Here is a 17,221-nt window from a genome sequence, read left to right on the forward strand (position 1 = left end):
GAGCCATCCTGCGACCCGGGGCTGGCCTGCCTTTCTAAGGGCATCTCCTGTGTCTCCCTTAAGACACGCAGGGACGGTGCCCTGTGGCAGCAGCCCCTCCGGCCTCCTTCCTCTGTGCGCCTGCTCCAGCTGGCCACCGCCGTCCCCACCCGCCAGCCTCACGCTGACGTGCAGACGCCAGTGCTGGGACCCGGCCCCTCGTCACCCTACGCTGTGCCCCACCGGCTCATCTGTGTCTCAGGTCACGGCTCTGACTGACTCAGGTGGCGTCCCTGTAACTCTTGCCCGACGGAAGGGAGGGGACCGAACGGCTGGGCAAAAGGAAGGACGTGTGGCCTGTCCGTCACACGCAGGAAGCCGGTGCTGGAGAAGGGACAAGCGGGGAGCAAGGGCCCGAGCCAACAGCTGAGGCCTAACGGGGAGATGAGGGTTGTCTGCAAGGCACAGACACCCACAGGCCGGGGGGGAGCATGGTCAATGGTCCACAGGTTCTACGTCTCGGTTGTTTCTTCTGGAAGCAAAGAGGGAAAGCCCAAGCCTGGTCTCCTTCCTGCTATTCTCTATGAAACTTCCAGAGCCCAGAGGTCCTGGGAGGAGGGAGAGGCTTCCGCTACTGGACAGTGGCAACCCTGGTGGCCCATCAAATGCCGTGAGACCACGGGCCAGTCCAAGGAGGCAAAGAGCCTGACGGGCACGGCTGCCCCCACGGGACGCTGGAGTCTCCCGGGACAGAGAAGGAGGGCCCATTTTAGGCGGGACGCTGGGAGTCTGAGGGGGGCAACACTTCGGACCAGAAGAGCGGGCGGTATCCCTGCCCCTTCACCCAAAGCGCCGGGTTCTTCTGGAATCATCCTTTCCGGGTGCGGTTTCGTAAAGAATACCTGTTTTGTTCTTCTTCTTGGAAACAGAGCAGCTCTTCACCATTCCCACTCTGGAAAACACCTGGAAAGGAACGTCAACGTGTTATCAGCAGCTAATCCTGCAACCAGCGCGGGCACGTCTTGAAAGACGGAGGCCACGTATGTGACCACGGGCCCCAAGAGGGCTGTGATTCCTGCCCGGCTTGTGCTTAAGGGGCAGACATTTACGGACTCTCTTAATCCAAGCGTCAGGCACTCGGATGATCTCGCTTGTCCCAAGCAGATCTCTAAAACAACTCCGCGGGAAGATTCTCCCGACATCCCCATTTTACAGATAGGGAAACTGAGGCACAGAGAGCCCAAAGGGCTCGCCAGGGTTGCGCCGTTAACACCGGGATCCACGTCTAGGCGTTCTGACCCGTAACTCGGGGCAACACGAGGGGAGCCCTGCAGGCTGCATACTGTTTCTGACAGCGCCTCCAATGGGCTGGTGGCCCTGGGACTGTGAACCGGCTGGAGCCCAGTCCTCGCACCCATCCGGGAGGAACCTGGACTGCATCGCCTTGGCCGGGACTTCCCGTTCCAGAAGTCCTCACTTCTTGAGGACGCGCCTAAGTCTGAAGCTTGGGTGCGTCTTCCGGGGAAAATCGATTCCCGATGACAGTCCCATCCCGGACCCGGGAGAGCCGGCGGACCGGGCACGAAACACAGACCGCAAGCCGCACTGCCCTATTCGCAGCGAGCGTCACGGCTGGTGCGTGCCTCTTCACAAAAGCAAACTCACACCGAACCACAACAGGCTCGGGAGCGGCCAGTGCAAAGCCCAGACTGAGCCCAGTTGCTCAGTCTGGTCAATCTTTGCCCTGGAGAGGCTGCTGTGTCAGCCCGGGGCCCTCTGCCGTGGCCACTCTTCCAACTGGCAAGAGGACGGCCACATCACAGAGCCTTGGCCAGATGGCCTCGGAGTGGAGGCTCTGACCTCGTCTCCCCCAGAGAGGAGACGAGTTTCCCGGTCTCCCAGTTTCTCCCTCCAGATGCAGGCTGGCCTCCTTTCCACCCAGCAGCCACCTTCCCGCCTCTGGGACTCAGTGGACACCGTCGTCCCCCCTCTTGAATGTATCTGTGGAATCTTGGAACTCAAAAGAACTTTTAGAAGTCAGTTAGTTCGATCCTTATGGTCATCTTTTTTTTTTTTTTTTTCAGAATCAATCATAATCACTGCTGATCATCACTGATTTATGCAGTTAAAAAAAAAATGAGCCAAACCCAGGTCACAGAACCGGAGAGTGTTCCCGTAAGCGGTTCTCAGACCCGTGGGGGGAGCTTGCAGACCCTAACCTTTTGGAACTGGAGGCCCCACTTGCTTGTCTCTGGCCGATTCCTTCCGAAGGCCCCCCAACCCCATTCAGGGCAGGCCCTGCTTGGTGTTTCCCAAACACCCGCTTGGAGATGCCCATCTTTTCACCCTCTGCCTCCCTCCCAAGAATGCAGAACCCACACCCCAACCAGGGGTTCCGGGCGGGACTGTCCCTCATTCATTCCTGTGACTCCCGCATGCTCCCGTCAGGCAAGGAGGTGGTGCTAACGTTTGCCTTTGGGTAGTTAGCCCCCCAGAGAAAACCGGGGCGGGGGGCTGCTAGCCCCTTCCGTATAGGGGGGTGTCCCTCCCGGCCCCTCGGCTGGTCTGGCCACTGCTCAGGTCCCCTGGTGAGGGGTCCACGGGACAGCCCCACAGGCACGTCAAGTGGCCGGCTGCTGGTTGTCCAACTCCGTACCAGCACGAGCCATGCGCACAGGCGGAATCAACCTGGGTGGCTCGTCGGCGGACGGCCTCCCGGGCCCACGACCCCCGCCCCGTTTGTAGCCATCACTCACTTCCTTCAGGGTCTCCTCGGTCGTGGCGAAGTTGAGATTTTTAATAAACAGGGTACACCCGGGGGGCTCTCCTCCTCCTCCTCCTCCTCCTCTTCTTCCTCTTTCGCTGGAGCCTCCTCAGCTCTTCTCTCTGTTGGCTTTTCACCTTCCGGGGTCTCGTTGTCTGGCACTGGGTCCCGCCGCCCCCGCAAAAAACACAAATTCGTTAAATGTGAAATCCCTTAAATGTCTAAGCCCCGGGGCCGAAAGCACGGAACGTGCTAGATCAGAGGGGTTCTGCCTCTGGGCGGCATCAGGAAGGGGCCCCGATTCCTAGCTCGCGCTGGGTTCCAGCAACTCTTAGGGGGCTGGGGGAAGACGGAGAAGGGGTGAGGCTGTCCTGCATCCTGCCTCTGGCGGGGCACTGGGATGCCCGGCCGGATGCTCGGCCAGTTGTACGTCTGACTCTTGACTTCAGCTCGGGTCACGATCACATAGTTCATGAGTTCGAGCCCTGCGTCGGGCTCTGCTCTGCGCTGGCAGCGTGGAGCCTGCTTGGGATGCTCGCTCTCCCTCCCTCTGCCCTTTCCCCGTTTGCACTCTCTCTCTCTCTCTCTTTCAAAATAGATACGCTTAAATACAAATTTAAAGAAAAAAGGAATACGAGACACAGACCAGAAGCCTGAGCCTTGGACTAAGCCGTGTCAATGTAAACTTCCAAATAAACTGCTGCGTGAGCTGTTTCACTGAACCACAAACCTCAAAACAACACGCGGCCGACTTCTCAAACTGAAACACGACTCAAAACTTCCGGAAAAATGACAGAATACAGAATGGGAGCATAAGTTAGAACCCTCTACATACCCCACGAACCTAAGAGATGTTACGTTCAATTAAAATTCCCAATATACAGAACTTCGGGGAGCCATGCCTCATCTACTGCAACAAGTTCAGAGTTATACCCAACATCGAAAAATTAAAAAAAAAAAAAAGAAAAAGAGACACAAACTACTAAGTACTGATAAATAGGACCCTAGGAACAGTGCTACCAAAGGCTGGGATGATATGTGCTCATTAAAAATAATGTTTGCAGGGGCGCCTGGGTGGCTCAGTCAGTTAAGCCTCCGACTTCAGCTCAGGTCATGATCTCACAGCTTGTGGGTTCGAGCCCCGCGTCGGGCTCTGTGCTGACAGCTCGGGGCCTGGACCCTGCTTCCAGCTCTGTGTCTCCCTCGCTCTCTGCCCCTCCCCTGCTCACGCTCTGTCTCTCTCTCCTTCAAAAATAAATAAACATTAAAAAAAAAATTAAAGAAAAATAATAAAAAAATGGATGTTTGCAAAGAATGTGTAATGACACAGAACGATGCTTATGATATAAAAATTATGAGAGAGATTAAAATATGAAACAGTAAACAGTCTAAGCCCAATCACGTTCCGTCCACGCAATTTCCGGGCGCACACACAGGGAGGCGACGCTGGAAGGGGACACAGGATGTGCTCCGGGGTGTTTCTGGAGGCCAGGATCACAGAGGGCTGTCGTTTCCGTCCCCTCAGCCCTCTTGCCACTCCTACTCAGAAGGAACAGCATTTCAGGAAGAGGGAAGAGCAGACACGAGGTTGTGCATGAGCAGACGGGTATGTGTGGCCGCAGCTCAGGGTCGCCCAGGGGTGACAGAAGCCTCGGAAGACCGAGAACAGCACTGTGACCTCTGAGAAGTCCTGCTATGAGGAAATGTGTCCGGGTCGGTCCAACCTCCCCGAGTCACGTGATCAGGGTACAGGGTCACATCCCACCTCCGCCTACAAGCTTCTGGACCTCCTCCTTGGGGCAATTTCCTGGGGAGACTGAATCCCATCCCGCAGGTCCCTCAGAGCAGTCATGAGACTGCGCCCTCGCTCCTGGGAGGTTCTGAGCAGGTGGCCCGTCCCTGTGCACAGAGCCAATCCCGGCACAGTCCCCAGGGAGGCCGCTGCGCGTGCTGCCTCCAGGCTGACCGACACAGCCCTCTCCTCCTGCACACCTGCACTCAAACAGTCCAAGCTCCTTGGGGTTCAAACCCATCCCCTCGCTCTCACGCCAAGTACCCACACCGTCTCCCGTCTGTCTCCCCTGCCCCTTCTGGGCCGAGCTTAAGGCCCGCGGGTCCTAATTAAGCTTCAACTGCTTTGTCATAAAACAACCCTTTCAAGCCCTGATGGTAACGGGAGGCGGTGAGGATGTTGTCTGTTTAACATCAATTGAACAGGCAGCCTCTGCCCCTCCCACTCCCTCGGAGGTGAACCCAGAACCCAGACCCTCACTCCAGGACAAAAAAGAAGACATCAACCCAAAGGCTCCTCCCCTACCCGGAAACGAACACAGTTTACCCAGCAGGGGACTCGGTGGTGTGGCCGCGCGTTCAAAGCAGAGCAGGGTGGACAAAGTGTTGCTAATGACGGGGCAGCAAAGCTATGCAAAGAGGCTGAGCCCTCAGGTTCTGCACGAGAGCTTCAATGGGAACGCAAACCACGACCTTCCGCTGGGAATGACATTTCCACCCCGCTGGCTCTCCTTGCACTCCCCATCTTGGAGATAAAAGCAGGGGCGAAGGCAGGCCAATGAGACACCCCCCCCCCCCCCCCGCCATGCACCAGGCGCTGGGCTCGATGCCCCGTGGGCGGCCCGTGAAAATGCTGGCGGCTGCTGCACCTGAACCTGAAATCCCAGGGACCCTCAGGCTGGGAGAGAGGCTCACGGAAGGCTACGGACACTTTTTACAGAGGAAACAGCGGTGGGGGTGGCAGTGGCGTCAAAGAGCGGCGACAAGGGGCAGGGGCAGGAGCTGTGATGCTCGGGTTGAGGGAGGGCAGAGCTGCACTTACGGTTAGGGCTGGCACCCCAGGAACAGCAGGCGGAGCCCGGCCACGGGGAGTGGAAGACCGAGGGGACCGTGGGGCTGACCAACGGCCCTGACCCCCGACGTCCGGGAAGAACGCCCGGCTTCAGATGAAAGGCGTGATTAAACGTGGCCCGTCCGTTCTCCAACAGCACAGAAGTGTCTGTTCCTTCTCTAAACCTTTGTGTCTCCGGCAGCCACCTGCCTGCACCGCTCGCTGCCCCGGGGATGCTGGGACAACTAACGAGACAAGGGCACCAGTCTTGAGATCTGCTGAAAATGGGGGGGGCCTGGAAAAATCGAGAAGGGGGCCCACAGATGAGCCAGGAAGCACCGAGCTGTGAAAAGCACACAGGCCTTAGGAATGAGTGACCTAGGTCAGAGTCCCGGTGATGCCAGGCGCTACGGGTGTGGCCCTGTGTGGCTGGCGTGACCAGCCCCTCAGCATCCTCAATCTGGAACACGGAGTTAAACGTGCACACGTGTGCACACACACACACACCTGCACTCTGCTGAGTCGTCTGGAAATACCAGTGGCCACTACTCCACCCACACACAGGGTCTCTGGTCCCAGGCATCGTTGCCTCTCGTCTGGATGACTAAGTAGCCTCCTCGATGGTCTCCCCAGCACGTCCCACCTTGTCTGTCCCCTCTCACCCACTCCAGCTGCACTGGCCTCTGTTCTGGCGCGAAGCCTGCCAAACCCAGCCCTACCACAGGGCCTTTGCACTTGCAGTCCCCTCGGCCTGTTGTGCTCCTGTCTTGTCTCTCCAGGCCTGGCTTCTCGTCAGGTCTCAGCTCAGTGGCCTCCCCTCAGAGCACTTCCTGTCCACTCCAGCTCCAGGGGTCTCCAGCCCAGGCCTGGCCACGTGCCAACACGTTCCCCTGGGCTCCTCGACTCAAAGCCCTTACTCCATCATGAAATCACCTTATCTGAGTACTTCTCTATGTCCCCGGCTATCAGGGGAGCTCCTTGAGGATGCGACCAAGTCTGACTCAGTCACCACTACGTCCCCGACGCTGGGCCCGGAGCAGATGCTCCAAAAATACCTGCGGATGATGAGTATGTCCAGCACTTGGCATGTGCCTGGAACGCAGGTGGTGCCCTGCAAATGACACTTAGTATGACTGAGAGGAACAGGGCACAGACCTCGGGGCCGCAGCTCTGGGAGCATCCAGCTCTCTCCGGTGCTGTGACCTCACGCCAAGTCACTAAACATCTCTGTGCTTCCTTCTTGCGATCTAAAGCAGGGAATGACTACAAGAAGGCCCACTCAGAAGATGATCACGAGGCCTGTAGGAACAGTGCTTGGGCCTATGGTGATCTAGAACAGTCTCATCGGTCTTAACATCACCCCAAACGCCCACACTGCACACACTGCCCGGCAAGGCCTTGATGAGAAAGCTGGGGGGAAATGTCCTAGGCCCCTAACCCTGAGGCCTGCAGCCAAGAGAGAAAGACAGTGGCTGCAGGGACCCCACAGCTCTCTCCCTGCAGGGCGGGCTGCCTGCGCCACAGTTCGGAGTCTGGGGAACTACATGCCCGCTGGCCACGTCCCTGAGAAGGGCTCCCGCTCCCCGAGTGGCCAGGCCAGGCCTGTGCCTGCATCCAGACGCCGGGTGCCACGGCCGAGAAGCCAAAGGTCGTTTCTGAAAAAAGCACTTCTACTCCGGGCCAGACTGGGGAGACAAAGACGAGAAGGAAAAACGAGATACTGCGAAACTCAAACAGATGTTTGCCAACAAAATCACCAGGAACCAGAGAAAGAGGAAAGCAAGAAAGGAAGCAGGGCTGGGCCAGAGGGTGGGGGTACGCGTGGAGGGGGAGGGGGTAAGGATTTAAAAGCAAGGTGGGCTGGAGGGGGCTGGGACAGGCAGGGGAGAATGTGCTTCCATCTGTAGTTAGCACAATAAAACGCAGTCACGCATCGCCACATGGGGCTTTATTATAATCAGGCCGCAGAATTTACTGTGGCTCCCCCCCTCCCTTCCCAGCTCTGGGCGCTGAAGGCTGACAGCAGAGACTGTTATCAGTTGCAAGCAGCTTTTCAGGACCTCCCCCGACTCTGAGCCCTTTATCTGGAGGTGAGGGTCTTGGTTGTGGGGAGATAAAACACACTGTCCCCCTCCCTGGAGACCGGTACAGAGAACGGAGGGTTTTGCAGAAAGGAAGGAGGGGTTGGAAAAAAAAAAAAAAAGCTCCGTCCACTCCCCTCCCCGTTCCCTTCCTTTGGAGCCTGAGAAAATCTAGGGCTTGGGGGCTGGCTGAGTCCCCACGCAACGGGGACGGGGGTCGGGGAAGCTTCAGGAACAAGGTGGAGGCCCGGGCGAGTGTGGGGGAGGAGCATGTGAAAAAAGAGCACAGGAGGCTGGGAAGAGGGTCATGGATGCGATTCGTGTAAGGAAAGGAACAGAAAGGGCAAACGGAGGCACAGGAGGTGAGCTCTGTGGGAATTCACCTAGTAACGGGGGACACGGCAGGGCCCGAAATCGGTCCAGACACGCACAGCTTCATATCTGAAATCGGGCCTGCCGCCGGGCTCCGTGGCCTCCTTTGTGTGAGTCTCGTCAGCCCCGAGAGGCAGGGCCTGCCGGGCCGGAGTCTGCCTGGGATGCTCTCAACACGGCCACACAGGCCCCGGGAAGCGGGGTGCAGCGGGGCAGACTGGGGTTCGACGCCTCGGCAGAGCCCCCGTGCGGTGAGCTCCAGAATGCTTCTGCACACGGGGCCCGCTCGTACTGCTAGTGTGACACCTCGGCCGCCCCCCAACAGCCCTGTCTGTGCCCCTCGGGCCTCTTCTGGGCAAGAGGGTCTGTGTCGCACCCACTGGGGTCAGCCCCGCTCAGCCCCGCTCAGCAGAAGCCGGTGCCCGCAGCTGAAATGACAGGCCATCCGCTCCGGCTTCGGCTGCTGAATGAACAACGGAGGCGGAGGGACGGTGATCTACCATAATCTCCCCAGAGCCCCGCGAGGTCGGGACGGTCATCATGCCCATTTTACAGATGCAGAAACTGAGCATCAGAGGACGGCGGCTCGCTCGGCCGCAGGGCTGAGAGGGGCCGACAAGGAAGACGGAGATTCCCCAGGAGCTCTGCGCTGTGCACGGAAGCACCAAAGTGCTCAGCGCAGGGCCCGGCACGGAGCAGTCGCCCGTGGACTCACCCGCACCGCTGTGCCACCGGGCAGCCAGCGGACAAGGCAGCTGCCTTGCGGAATGGACTTGCTAACGGGGAAGGCAAACAGATGGACGGCAAGGAAATGAGCCCGTCCACGGCGCAACCCCAGGAAGCGGGAGAGGGTCAGAACACAGCAGAGGGTAGCTCATGGGGTGGGCTTCAATCGGTCCGCACGGCGGGGGCCGTGACCATCCCTTTCCGCTCTGACGCGGGGCTGTCACTGGACGACAAACCGTCCGTCCCCAAGCTCCCACTGGGTGCCAGAGGCTTGGGACACAAAGGCCAGGGGGAGCAGCCCCCACCTTTCCGGGCCTAGACAGAGGTGCAGAAACCCTTCTTCGGACACCATTCACTCCATCCACACACGGTCAACGGCGCCAGTCTAGGCCTGGGGCCTCACAGGGCGCAGGGTCCCCAGCAGGGCGCAAGACAGCCGCGCCTTGCCCTCGTGGCTCGCCGTGTGCCAGAGATGGACATTCAACAAGAAAAACCGACGAATGAAATGAGCGTTAGAAGAGCCGAGTGGACGGAGGGCCACGAACACACAAACAAGTGTGGCCACGTGGCAGTGGTCACCGAGGGAGGCACCAGCCTCGGTGGTCCTGCCAAGCAGGTAGGAAAGGGTCCTTTGCTTCCGGCAAATCAGTGAGCTTGAAAGGAGGGCTCGCTGTGGCCAAAAAATATCAGTCAGGTTCGGGTTTAGCAAGTGAACTCTAAGGCCGCTGATGATTTTAGGGTGGTGGCTCATTGGGTATGAAACATGACTACGTCACTGGGGCGCCTGGGTGGCTCCGTTGGTTGAGCATCTGACTTTGGCTCAGGTCACGATCTCACGGTTCGTGGGTTCGAGCCCCGCGTCAGCTGTGCTGACAGCTGAGAGTCTGGAGCCTGCTTCAGATTCTGGGTCTCCCTCTCTCTCTGCTCCTCCCCTGCTTGCACTGTCTCTCTCTCTCTCTCAAAAATAAACATAAAAAAATAAATAAAACAAAAAAAAACATGACTACATTACAAGAATCGTTTCTGATGGAGACGGAAGCAGGTTTTGAAGGGAACCCTAATCCAATGTGTGGACAAAACAAACTCACCAACAGGGGGTAGGGAAGGGCTTTGGAAGGTTCACACCAACAATCAGTAACCCTGCTGACCAGGGAGGCAGGCTCCCGGAGCCTCGAAACACAGAGACTGAAGAATGGCCCTTCCTGATCGGAACAGAGATACCACACCAGTGGCTCCGAGTGCCGTGTGCTGACTGGGCTAGTCCTGAAGAAGGCTCTGCTGACTCACGAGGACGTGACAAATGCAGCCAGCCTGGCGTCGGGGGCCGGGGGGTGGGGGGGGCGTGGGGGCAGGTATGGACTGTGAGCTCTAATCAATTAAAGGACCATTCTTTAAATGCAATTTTTAAAAAAATTTTTCTAATGTTTGTTTATTTTGAGGGGAGAGAGAGACAGCGTGGGAGCAGAGGAGGGGCAGAGAGAGAGGAAGACACAGAATGCGAAGCAGGCTCCAGGCTCTGAGCCGTCAGCACAGAGCCCGACTCGGGGCTCGAACGCTTGAACTATGAGACAGTGACCTGAGCCAAAGTCGGATGCTTAACCGACTGAGCCACCCGGATGCCCATAAAGGAGCGTTCTTCAATGAGAACTCCGCTGGCCCCGTTTCTGCTGTGAAACAGCCTTTCTGGGGATGATGGAGAAGGCCGATGGGAGACTTATTTTTTCAATTCTTATTTTAATAAACAGGTAACCCTACAGGGGGTAGGTATGAAAGCGGACGCTGCTGGTGAGCAAAGTCCCAACACGTGGATAACAGGACCCCCGGTCCTTTTCAAAACTTTTCTCAAGGTCTTTGATTCTAGGGTGCGGTCACGGCCCCATGGGTGCTTCTCCCCTCCTAGGGCGCATCTGGGGAACACCCAGGGGATGCAGGTGGTGTTTCAGGAAGTCACGAGCACTGGGGACACTCCTGACACTTAGTGGGTGGCGTCTGGGGACACAAAATGCCTTGCAAGGTGCACAGCGATCCGACAAAGAACTGTGCTGCCTCTGTGCCAGTGGTGCCGTCCCTGCCCTTGCAGCCGTCCGTGACCAGGGGGCGCTATGCCACTCTAAGGACGTATCTATCTCCCCTGGAGTCGCCCTCCTTGGCCAGGCATCCTGGTGGATGCACACAACAAGGTCGTTTTCACCTGCTCTGTTCCAAATCCATATGCTGGTAGATTCTGGGAGTTTCTTTCAACCCTTAACTGACGAGCGGAAAAGCTGGCTACTCTCGTCCCGCCTGTAATTCTACGTTCTACCTGTCGAAGGACGTTTTCCGAGACGCACTGGTTTCCAGGACGAACAAAGAACTTTGCCAGACACCTGACACGCTCTAGTGCAGCGCCCACCCCCCCCCCTTGCCTGCCGCCCCAGGGCACCCCGGCCTCGGCTCTTACAGGTTTCCGGTTCCGCCGCGCCCTCTTCCGCGGGTCCTGCTGGGGGGTCTCGGGGTTCCTTCTTCTGCGGGGCGGAGCTGGAGAAGACGCCCACCGGAGCCCATTCCAGATACAGGGGCACGTGGCGACACTGCAGAGACGGGGCAGGGGAGGGGCTCAGTTCCCTCTGCAGAGGAAGAGCCCGAGGCTCAGACTGCAAGGACGACTCACCCCGGGGAACGGGGAATGGAGCAAAGGGAGAGGCACGGCCTGGAGCCCTCTGTGCTGCCTGATCCCTGAGAGCAGCTTGGGGCCCCCTGGCTGCAGCCTGGGGCTCAGGGGAGAGGCCCCAGCGTCTGCTGTCACCGGACGTGTTTGTGTCTCCTCGTGTTTTCTCTGGCCGGGCAATGGAGGGGAGTGGGCCAGGGAAGGGGACCGGTGATAAAGCACAGCACAATGGATCGGGACCGTCAGAAACCCACGTTCTCCCCCCCCCCCCCCCCACCTCCAGCTGCCAATACCACAGGGCAATGTGTGTGCACGCAGAGTTTTTCCCTTTAAAGAAAGGACGAACCGGACACCGATAGATAGTCTGTGCGGCGCTAAAGTGCCCGATAAACAGAAGCTACTCGTAGCGGGTTGAAGGGTGACACCCCCACAAAGGTAAGTCCGCATCCGAAGCCCCAGAACCTGTGAATGAGACCTTATTTGGAAAAAAGATCTTTGCAGATATCACTTAAGTAGAAGATCTTGAGATGAGAGCATCCGGGTTACTGGGGTGGGCCCTCAACCCAATGACAAGTGTCCTTGTAAGAGAAAGGCAGAGGGAGACCCAGGACAGAGGGAAAGAAGGCCACGTGAAGAGGGAGGCAGACGCTGGGGGGACACGGCCACGAGTGAAGGGACACGTGGTGCCACCAGCCTCTGGCAGAGGCAGCGGAGGGTGCTCTCAGAGCGAGCAGGGCCCGAGGACGACTGGAATTCAGACTTCTGGCCTCCACGACTGCGAGACAATACAGTGCTGCTGTTTTAAGCCACTGCGTTTGCGGCCATTTGTAACGGAAGCCGCAAGAAACTAACACGCTATGACAGAAGCGTGTGCACATGTAATGCTCCTTCCTCTTTACCCAGAAAACAGGGGACAGGCCGCTTACAGGAGTGACTTCTAACTTATCGCGAGTACAAGATACCCGAAGCTCTGGGAACGATGGCCCCGATTCATCCGGGGATGGAAAACCAAGGAAAGCCAGAGTCAGGCAAGGAGCCATGGCCAGGTTTCTGGGGGATGTTTAGGGCGCCCCTCTCACATTCTCCCGCCCTGAGGTGTTCTCAGGGCTGGGGCAGCTGGCAGATCACGTCAGAGAGGGCCGGTCTGCAGACAGCGCCTCACCAGCCTGCCTGCGGGTCTGTCGGCCCCCTCGCCCTCTCCTGAGCAGGCCCCGGCAGCCCTACCTTGGAGTAGGCCAGATGCCTGAAGGCCCTGCGGGCCTCCAGGGGCTCCAGGAACTCCACGATGGCAGTGACACCGCCCTCGGGCAGCAGCACTCGGCCCAGGCTGCCGAATCGGCCAAAGGTCTCCTGCAGCTCGGCCGCCAGGGTGCCCGCCGGGAGGTTCTTCACCAGAATTACAGTCTTGCTTCGCTCGGCTGCGGCCTGTGGGGCAGGGAATGAACACACGTTGGGCAACAGGCGGGAGAATCCCCCAGCCCAACACCAGCCCCGATCTGTGGCTGGCTCTGCACCAGGTACCCCTCTGCGGTCTCAGGTACCAGGTGCTTGGGGAGCGGGCCCCCGAGGCCCCACTCTCTTGGGCACGCCGCTCCAGGGGGCAGCTTTTTGGAGAGAATGGGAGGAGGGCTCCAGCTCTGGAGCCCGGGTCAAATCTCAGACCTTCCCCTCCTGAGCTGTGGCAGATTCTGACAATGCCTGACCACAGCTCTCTCTGGACCTTCCAGAACGTTCCTGCCCAGACTGCCAATGGCCAGGACGTGCATCTCAGGGCCGAGAGCCTTTTTTCCTGGAACTCCAGACACCACACGTGGGGCAGACAGGAAGGGCCGAGGGGTTAACACCCTGGGAGCAGCCTACAGCTCTCAGGAGTTCACGCGTCCCCCGTCCTCTGGGCAGGACAAGTGTGAGGTATGAGCTCTGCAGCTTTTCCCATAAAGCTCAGCCCCCTCGCTGCACCAGCAGTTACTGTAATAAGCACCCCCCACGCTGACCTCCTTCCCCCTTGACCTTTCTCACCAGTATTTTCTGTACTGCCCAGTAACCTACATGCACTTGACCCTGTGTCAGCATCTGCTCTTGGGAGAAGCCAAATGAAGACACTAGCCATCCAGCCCGAGAGACGTACTGCACCCCGCTTCAGCCCCTCACCTAACGTTGAGGACGCGGCGCTTGTTCCACGGGACCCTTGCGGGGACGGACTTAATTATGCGCCTTAATACGAGCCAAGTGCATAGAGCACGTGCACTCTGTAAATGTCAGCGGTTACTGTACTGAAAAGCGACACGGGAAGGGCGGGAAAGAGCCAAGATATAATGGAAAAACCCCGGGCACGTGGAGTATCCGAGCATGAGTCTCAGCTTGGCCACAAATCTAACTGGAAACCTTGGGTCAGTTGCTTTCCCTCTGGCCTCTGTTTTCTCATCTGCAAAATGGACTAGCTAATGGTCATGCCCATCCTCTAGGCCTCGCTGCTGCTGGAAGGACTAAGACGGGTGAGGTGGAAGCCGTCTGTGGGTGGGAAGGGCTGCACCCCAGTGGGCTTCAGGTGCAACTCCGGCCGCAGGGGATGATGGCTAGGGGTGTGGGCTCTGGGGCTCCACCCTGACTTGCTTTGTGACCCGGAACACGTGGCTTGGCCTCTCTGTGCCTGTGGCTCCCCCCCCCATCTAAGGGTCACCATGGGAGCAACCGGTGCTACTTTCCCGGCTTGTCAGGTGAGTGACCCCAACAATAACACACAAACGCAGATGACCGCCGCGGTCAGTCCCACTACGTGTCAGCTATTAGTGTATTTACTTGACATACCCACGCAGCCTTCCTTCCCAGCTGCCCTCTTATGGTAAACCTGAGGGCCTGGACGGCTGAGGAGAGTGCTGTTTGGGAGTCAGAAGCTGAGATTTAGCTTGAGCTCCTGTCACAGGCTCACTGTGTGACCTCTGAGTCCCCCGCCCCCCTCTCTGGGCCTCAGTGTCTTGTGACGGAGGGGTGGGTGTGAGGGGGCCTCAGCGGGCCCGCTAAGACTCGACCATCCGTTACTCTAATCTCCTATGTGGTGGAGAATAAGCCATGTTTAAGTGCTGGTCTGTAACCTACCTGGTCCAAGGAAGGTCTAAACCCCCAGATAGCAGGTGCTTTTAGTAAGGTGCTGGGTGGGGGGTGGGGGACGGGCTGTTCGGGGCCCCTCCAATCTGGGTGGAGAAGCCGTGAGTCACAGGGCAGTCCTCCTGCACACCGCCCCCAAGAGACACCATCCGAGTCAAACGGGTCCCTCGTCTGAGCCCACGTGAAACTTTTTTCTTTAGAGACAATTTAAGGGTTAACACTGATCATCTTTGAAAGGCCTGATCCTCAAACCTGCCAGCTCACCCGGATCTGAAACTCCACCCTCGGCTCCCCGGTGGCTGGTGACTCGCCGAGCTGGTACCCACCTGGCTGAAGGAGTCCAGGCTGACCCCGTTGTCCAGGAGAAAGCGCCGTACTTCTTGAACGAGCTGGGTCTCCCCTAGGGCCACACGCACGGCCACGCTGCCCTTGGTCTCCTGCGGGAGAGGGGAAAGGAAGAGGCCGTCAGCCGGTGGGCAAGGGACAAGTCAGCCGTCCTGTCTCCCAACAGCCTGAAGAGGCGGCCGGATGGGACTGGGCCCCCCGCCGCCGACGCCCCTCACATACCCACAGCGATTTGTGCCTCTGGCTTCTGTGCCTTTCACAGTAAATCAAGGACCCTGCGCCCACCTCTCTGGCTTCATGCCTCACCCTCCACCGTGGCCGTGCAGGCCGACCTTACCCCCACCTCGGGGTTCCCGCGCTTGCTGACCTCTGCCTGCACGGCGCTTACCCCACAATCCCTCCTTCCATCAAACTTCTGCTGAGATGTCACTTTGGTGACCAGCCTACCCTCGCTCGCACACCCTCTCCCCTACTCGGCTTAACTTCTTCATAGCCATCACGGACAGGCTGCGCCTGTTTGTCAGAGTCTTCCTCCTCCGGAAGGCTCTGGAAGAACAGGACTCTCTGCGTGGGGTGCCTGTGGAATCTGAACGGGCCGTGCGCATCCTACGCCCCACACGGTGGCCCCGAGCCCCATCCGGCCACTGAACACTTGCAACGTGGCACGTGCGAATCAAGAAGCACTCTGAGCAAAAAAAACACGTGCTGGGTTTCGAACACAAAATATCTTGTTGTCTTTTATACTGTGTATGAGGTTGAAATGACATCGTGGCTACGCTTCAGCTCCACTGAACTAAATGAAACAGATTACGAGCACGAACCTTGCCTGTTCTTTTTTGCTTTTTAAGAAACACGGCCACCAGGATGTTTCCCAGTGCACGTGGGGCACACGTTCTCATTCTAATGGACAGTGCTGACCTCGAGTGTTGGGCAGGAGTAAATGACAGCGGGTCAACGGGCTTATGGGCCGAAACCCCTGTAATCCTCTGCTGACTGGCTGGAAAACACACGCAGAGGTTCTGCCTAAGGTGGACTCTGCCGTGGTGTAACTACACACACGTGCGTTTTATTTATTTATTTTTTTAAGTTTTTTTTAACATGCATTTATTTTTGAGACAGAGACAGACAGAGCATGAACAGGGAAGGGCAGAGAGAGAGGGAGACACAGAATCGGAAACAGGCTCCAGGCTCTGAGCAGTCAGCAGAGCCCGACGCGGGGCTCGAACTCACGGACTGTGAGATCAGGACCTGAGCCGAAGTCGGCCGCTCAACCGACTGAGCCACCCAGGCGCCCCACACACGTGCATTTTAAAGAAGGCCTGTGATCTGAGGGTGCTAGAGAGATGGGTGGAACGAGTCAGCTGGAATTAGGTTCAACTTCGACAGGAAGCGGGGCAGAGACTGAGGACTCCTCTTTTCCCGTCTCAAAGACTGGGGCTGCCCCGGGCCGAGGGACCGGGCACAGCAACCTCTAAAGAGGCGTGTGACCGGGCTCGGTGCATGGGCACCAGACTCAGGCAGACCTGGTATCATCTCATCTCAGGCTTTTCCAGGTGCATGACCCTGGGCAAGCTGCTTTGTGTCCCTAGGCCTGTTTCCTCATCTGGAACGTGGGACAGGAGGAGTGCTAAGTCACTGGGCTATGGCGAGGAGACCACACAGCTGGGTGTTTGTCATCAGCTGTGGCCTCTGGCTTGGCTCCACACGGGCCCGGGAGACACAGGCCTGGATCATGGATGGGACACTTCTCGACGAGGCCCCGAGGGTGCCCACAACTTCAGCCTGAGGCCTGGGGCTTGGAGATGACCCCCGAACAACGGCCCCTCCCCTGCTCCTTCTCCCCTCCCCCCGGCATTGGGCCCGGAGCCCACCATGTCGGATGGGACGCCCACTCACGTGGTCAAACACTTGACTCTTGGTGGCGCTGTATTTCTGTGCAATGGCGTCGGCCACAGCGTTTGGGCCTATGAACAGCGTGTTCCAGTTGTGAGAGCTGAGAGGCAGAGGCAGGACGGGGAGGTCAGACCAAGGCTGAACGAGCGGAGTGTCTTCTCAGGTGCAAAGCCTCAGAGAAGTAAGCTCACTGCCCGCCCTTCACCCAGGGCCCAGAGACGTGAGCAAGGACAATACAATCCCTAATATCTGACCAGCATTTGCTTTATGCCACAGATTAAGCACTTTGCTTATATTAACGCACCTAATTCTAACAACACCAAAAAAGCAAGGCACCACTGTGATTCCCCCCCCCCCCCCCCGACTAAGCAGATGAGGAAAGCGGGGCTCGGCAAGGTCATGGCGAGAGGCTGAACCCATCCCAAGGGGCCAGAGCACCCGGGCAGCTGGAGGGGCGGGGCCCAGAG

General features: G+C 58.2%; 1 protein-coding gene and 1 long non-coding RNA gene across 2 annotated transcripts in view; one reads left to right on the forward strand and one right to left on the reverse strand.

Moving 5' to 3' along the window:
- RBM19 (RNA binding motif protein 19) overlaps nucleotides 1-17,221 on the reverse strand; it is a 128,319-nt gene that overhangs the window by 87,809 nt on the left and 23,289 nt on the right. The window contains 7 exon segments of the mRNA XM_042961769.1: nucleotides 882-942; nucleotides 2,736-2,800; nucleotides 2,803-2,904; nucleotides 11,205-11,334; nucleotides 12,636-12,836; nucleotides 14,843-14,953; nucleotides 16,758-16,854. Coding sequence (XP_042817703.1) covers nucleotides 882-942; nucleotides 2,736-2,800; nucleotides 2,803-2,904; nucleotides 11,205-11,334; nucleotides 12,636-12,836; nucleotides 14,843-14,953; nucleotides 16,758-16,854 — 767 coding nt within the window.
- Nucleotides 14,062-15,677, forward strand: LOC122232468. The gene is made up of 2 exons (XR_006209804.1): nucleotides 14,062-14,128; nucleotides 14,717-15,677. It is a non-coding gene; the product is annotated as an uncharacterized LOC122232468 (long non-coding RNA).

This window comes from Panthera tigris, chromosome D3 (assembly GCF_018350195.1).
Source record: "Panthera tigris isolate Pti1 chromosome D3, P.tigris_Pti1_mat1.1, whole genome shotgun sequence".
Lineage (NCBI taxonomy): Eukaryota > Metazoa > Chordata > Mammalia > Carnivora > Felidae > Panthera > Panthera tigris.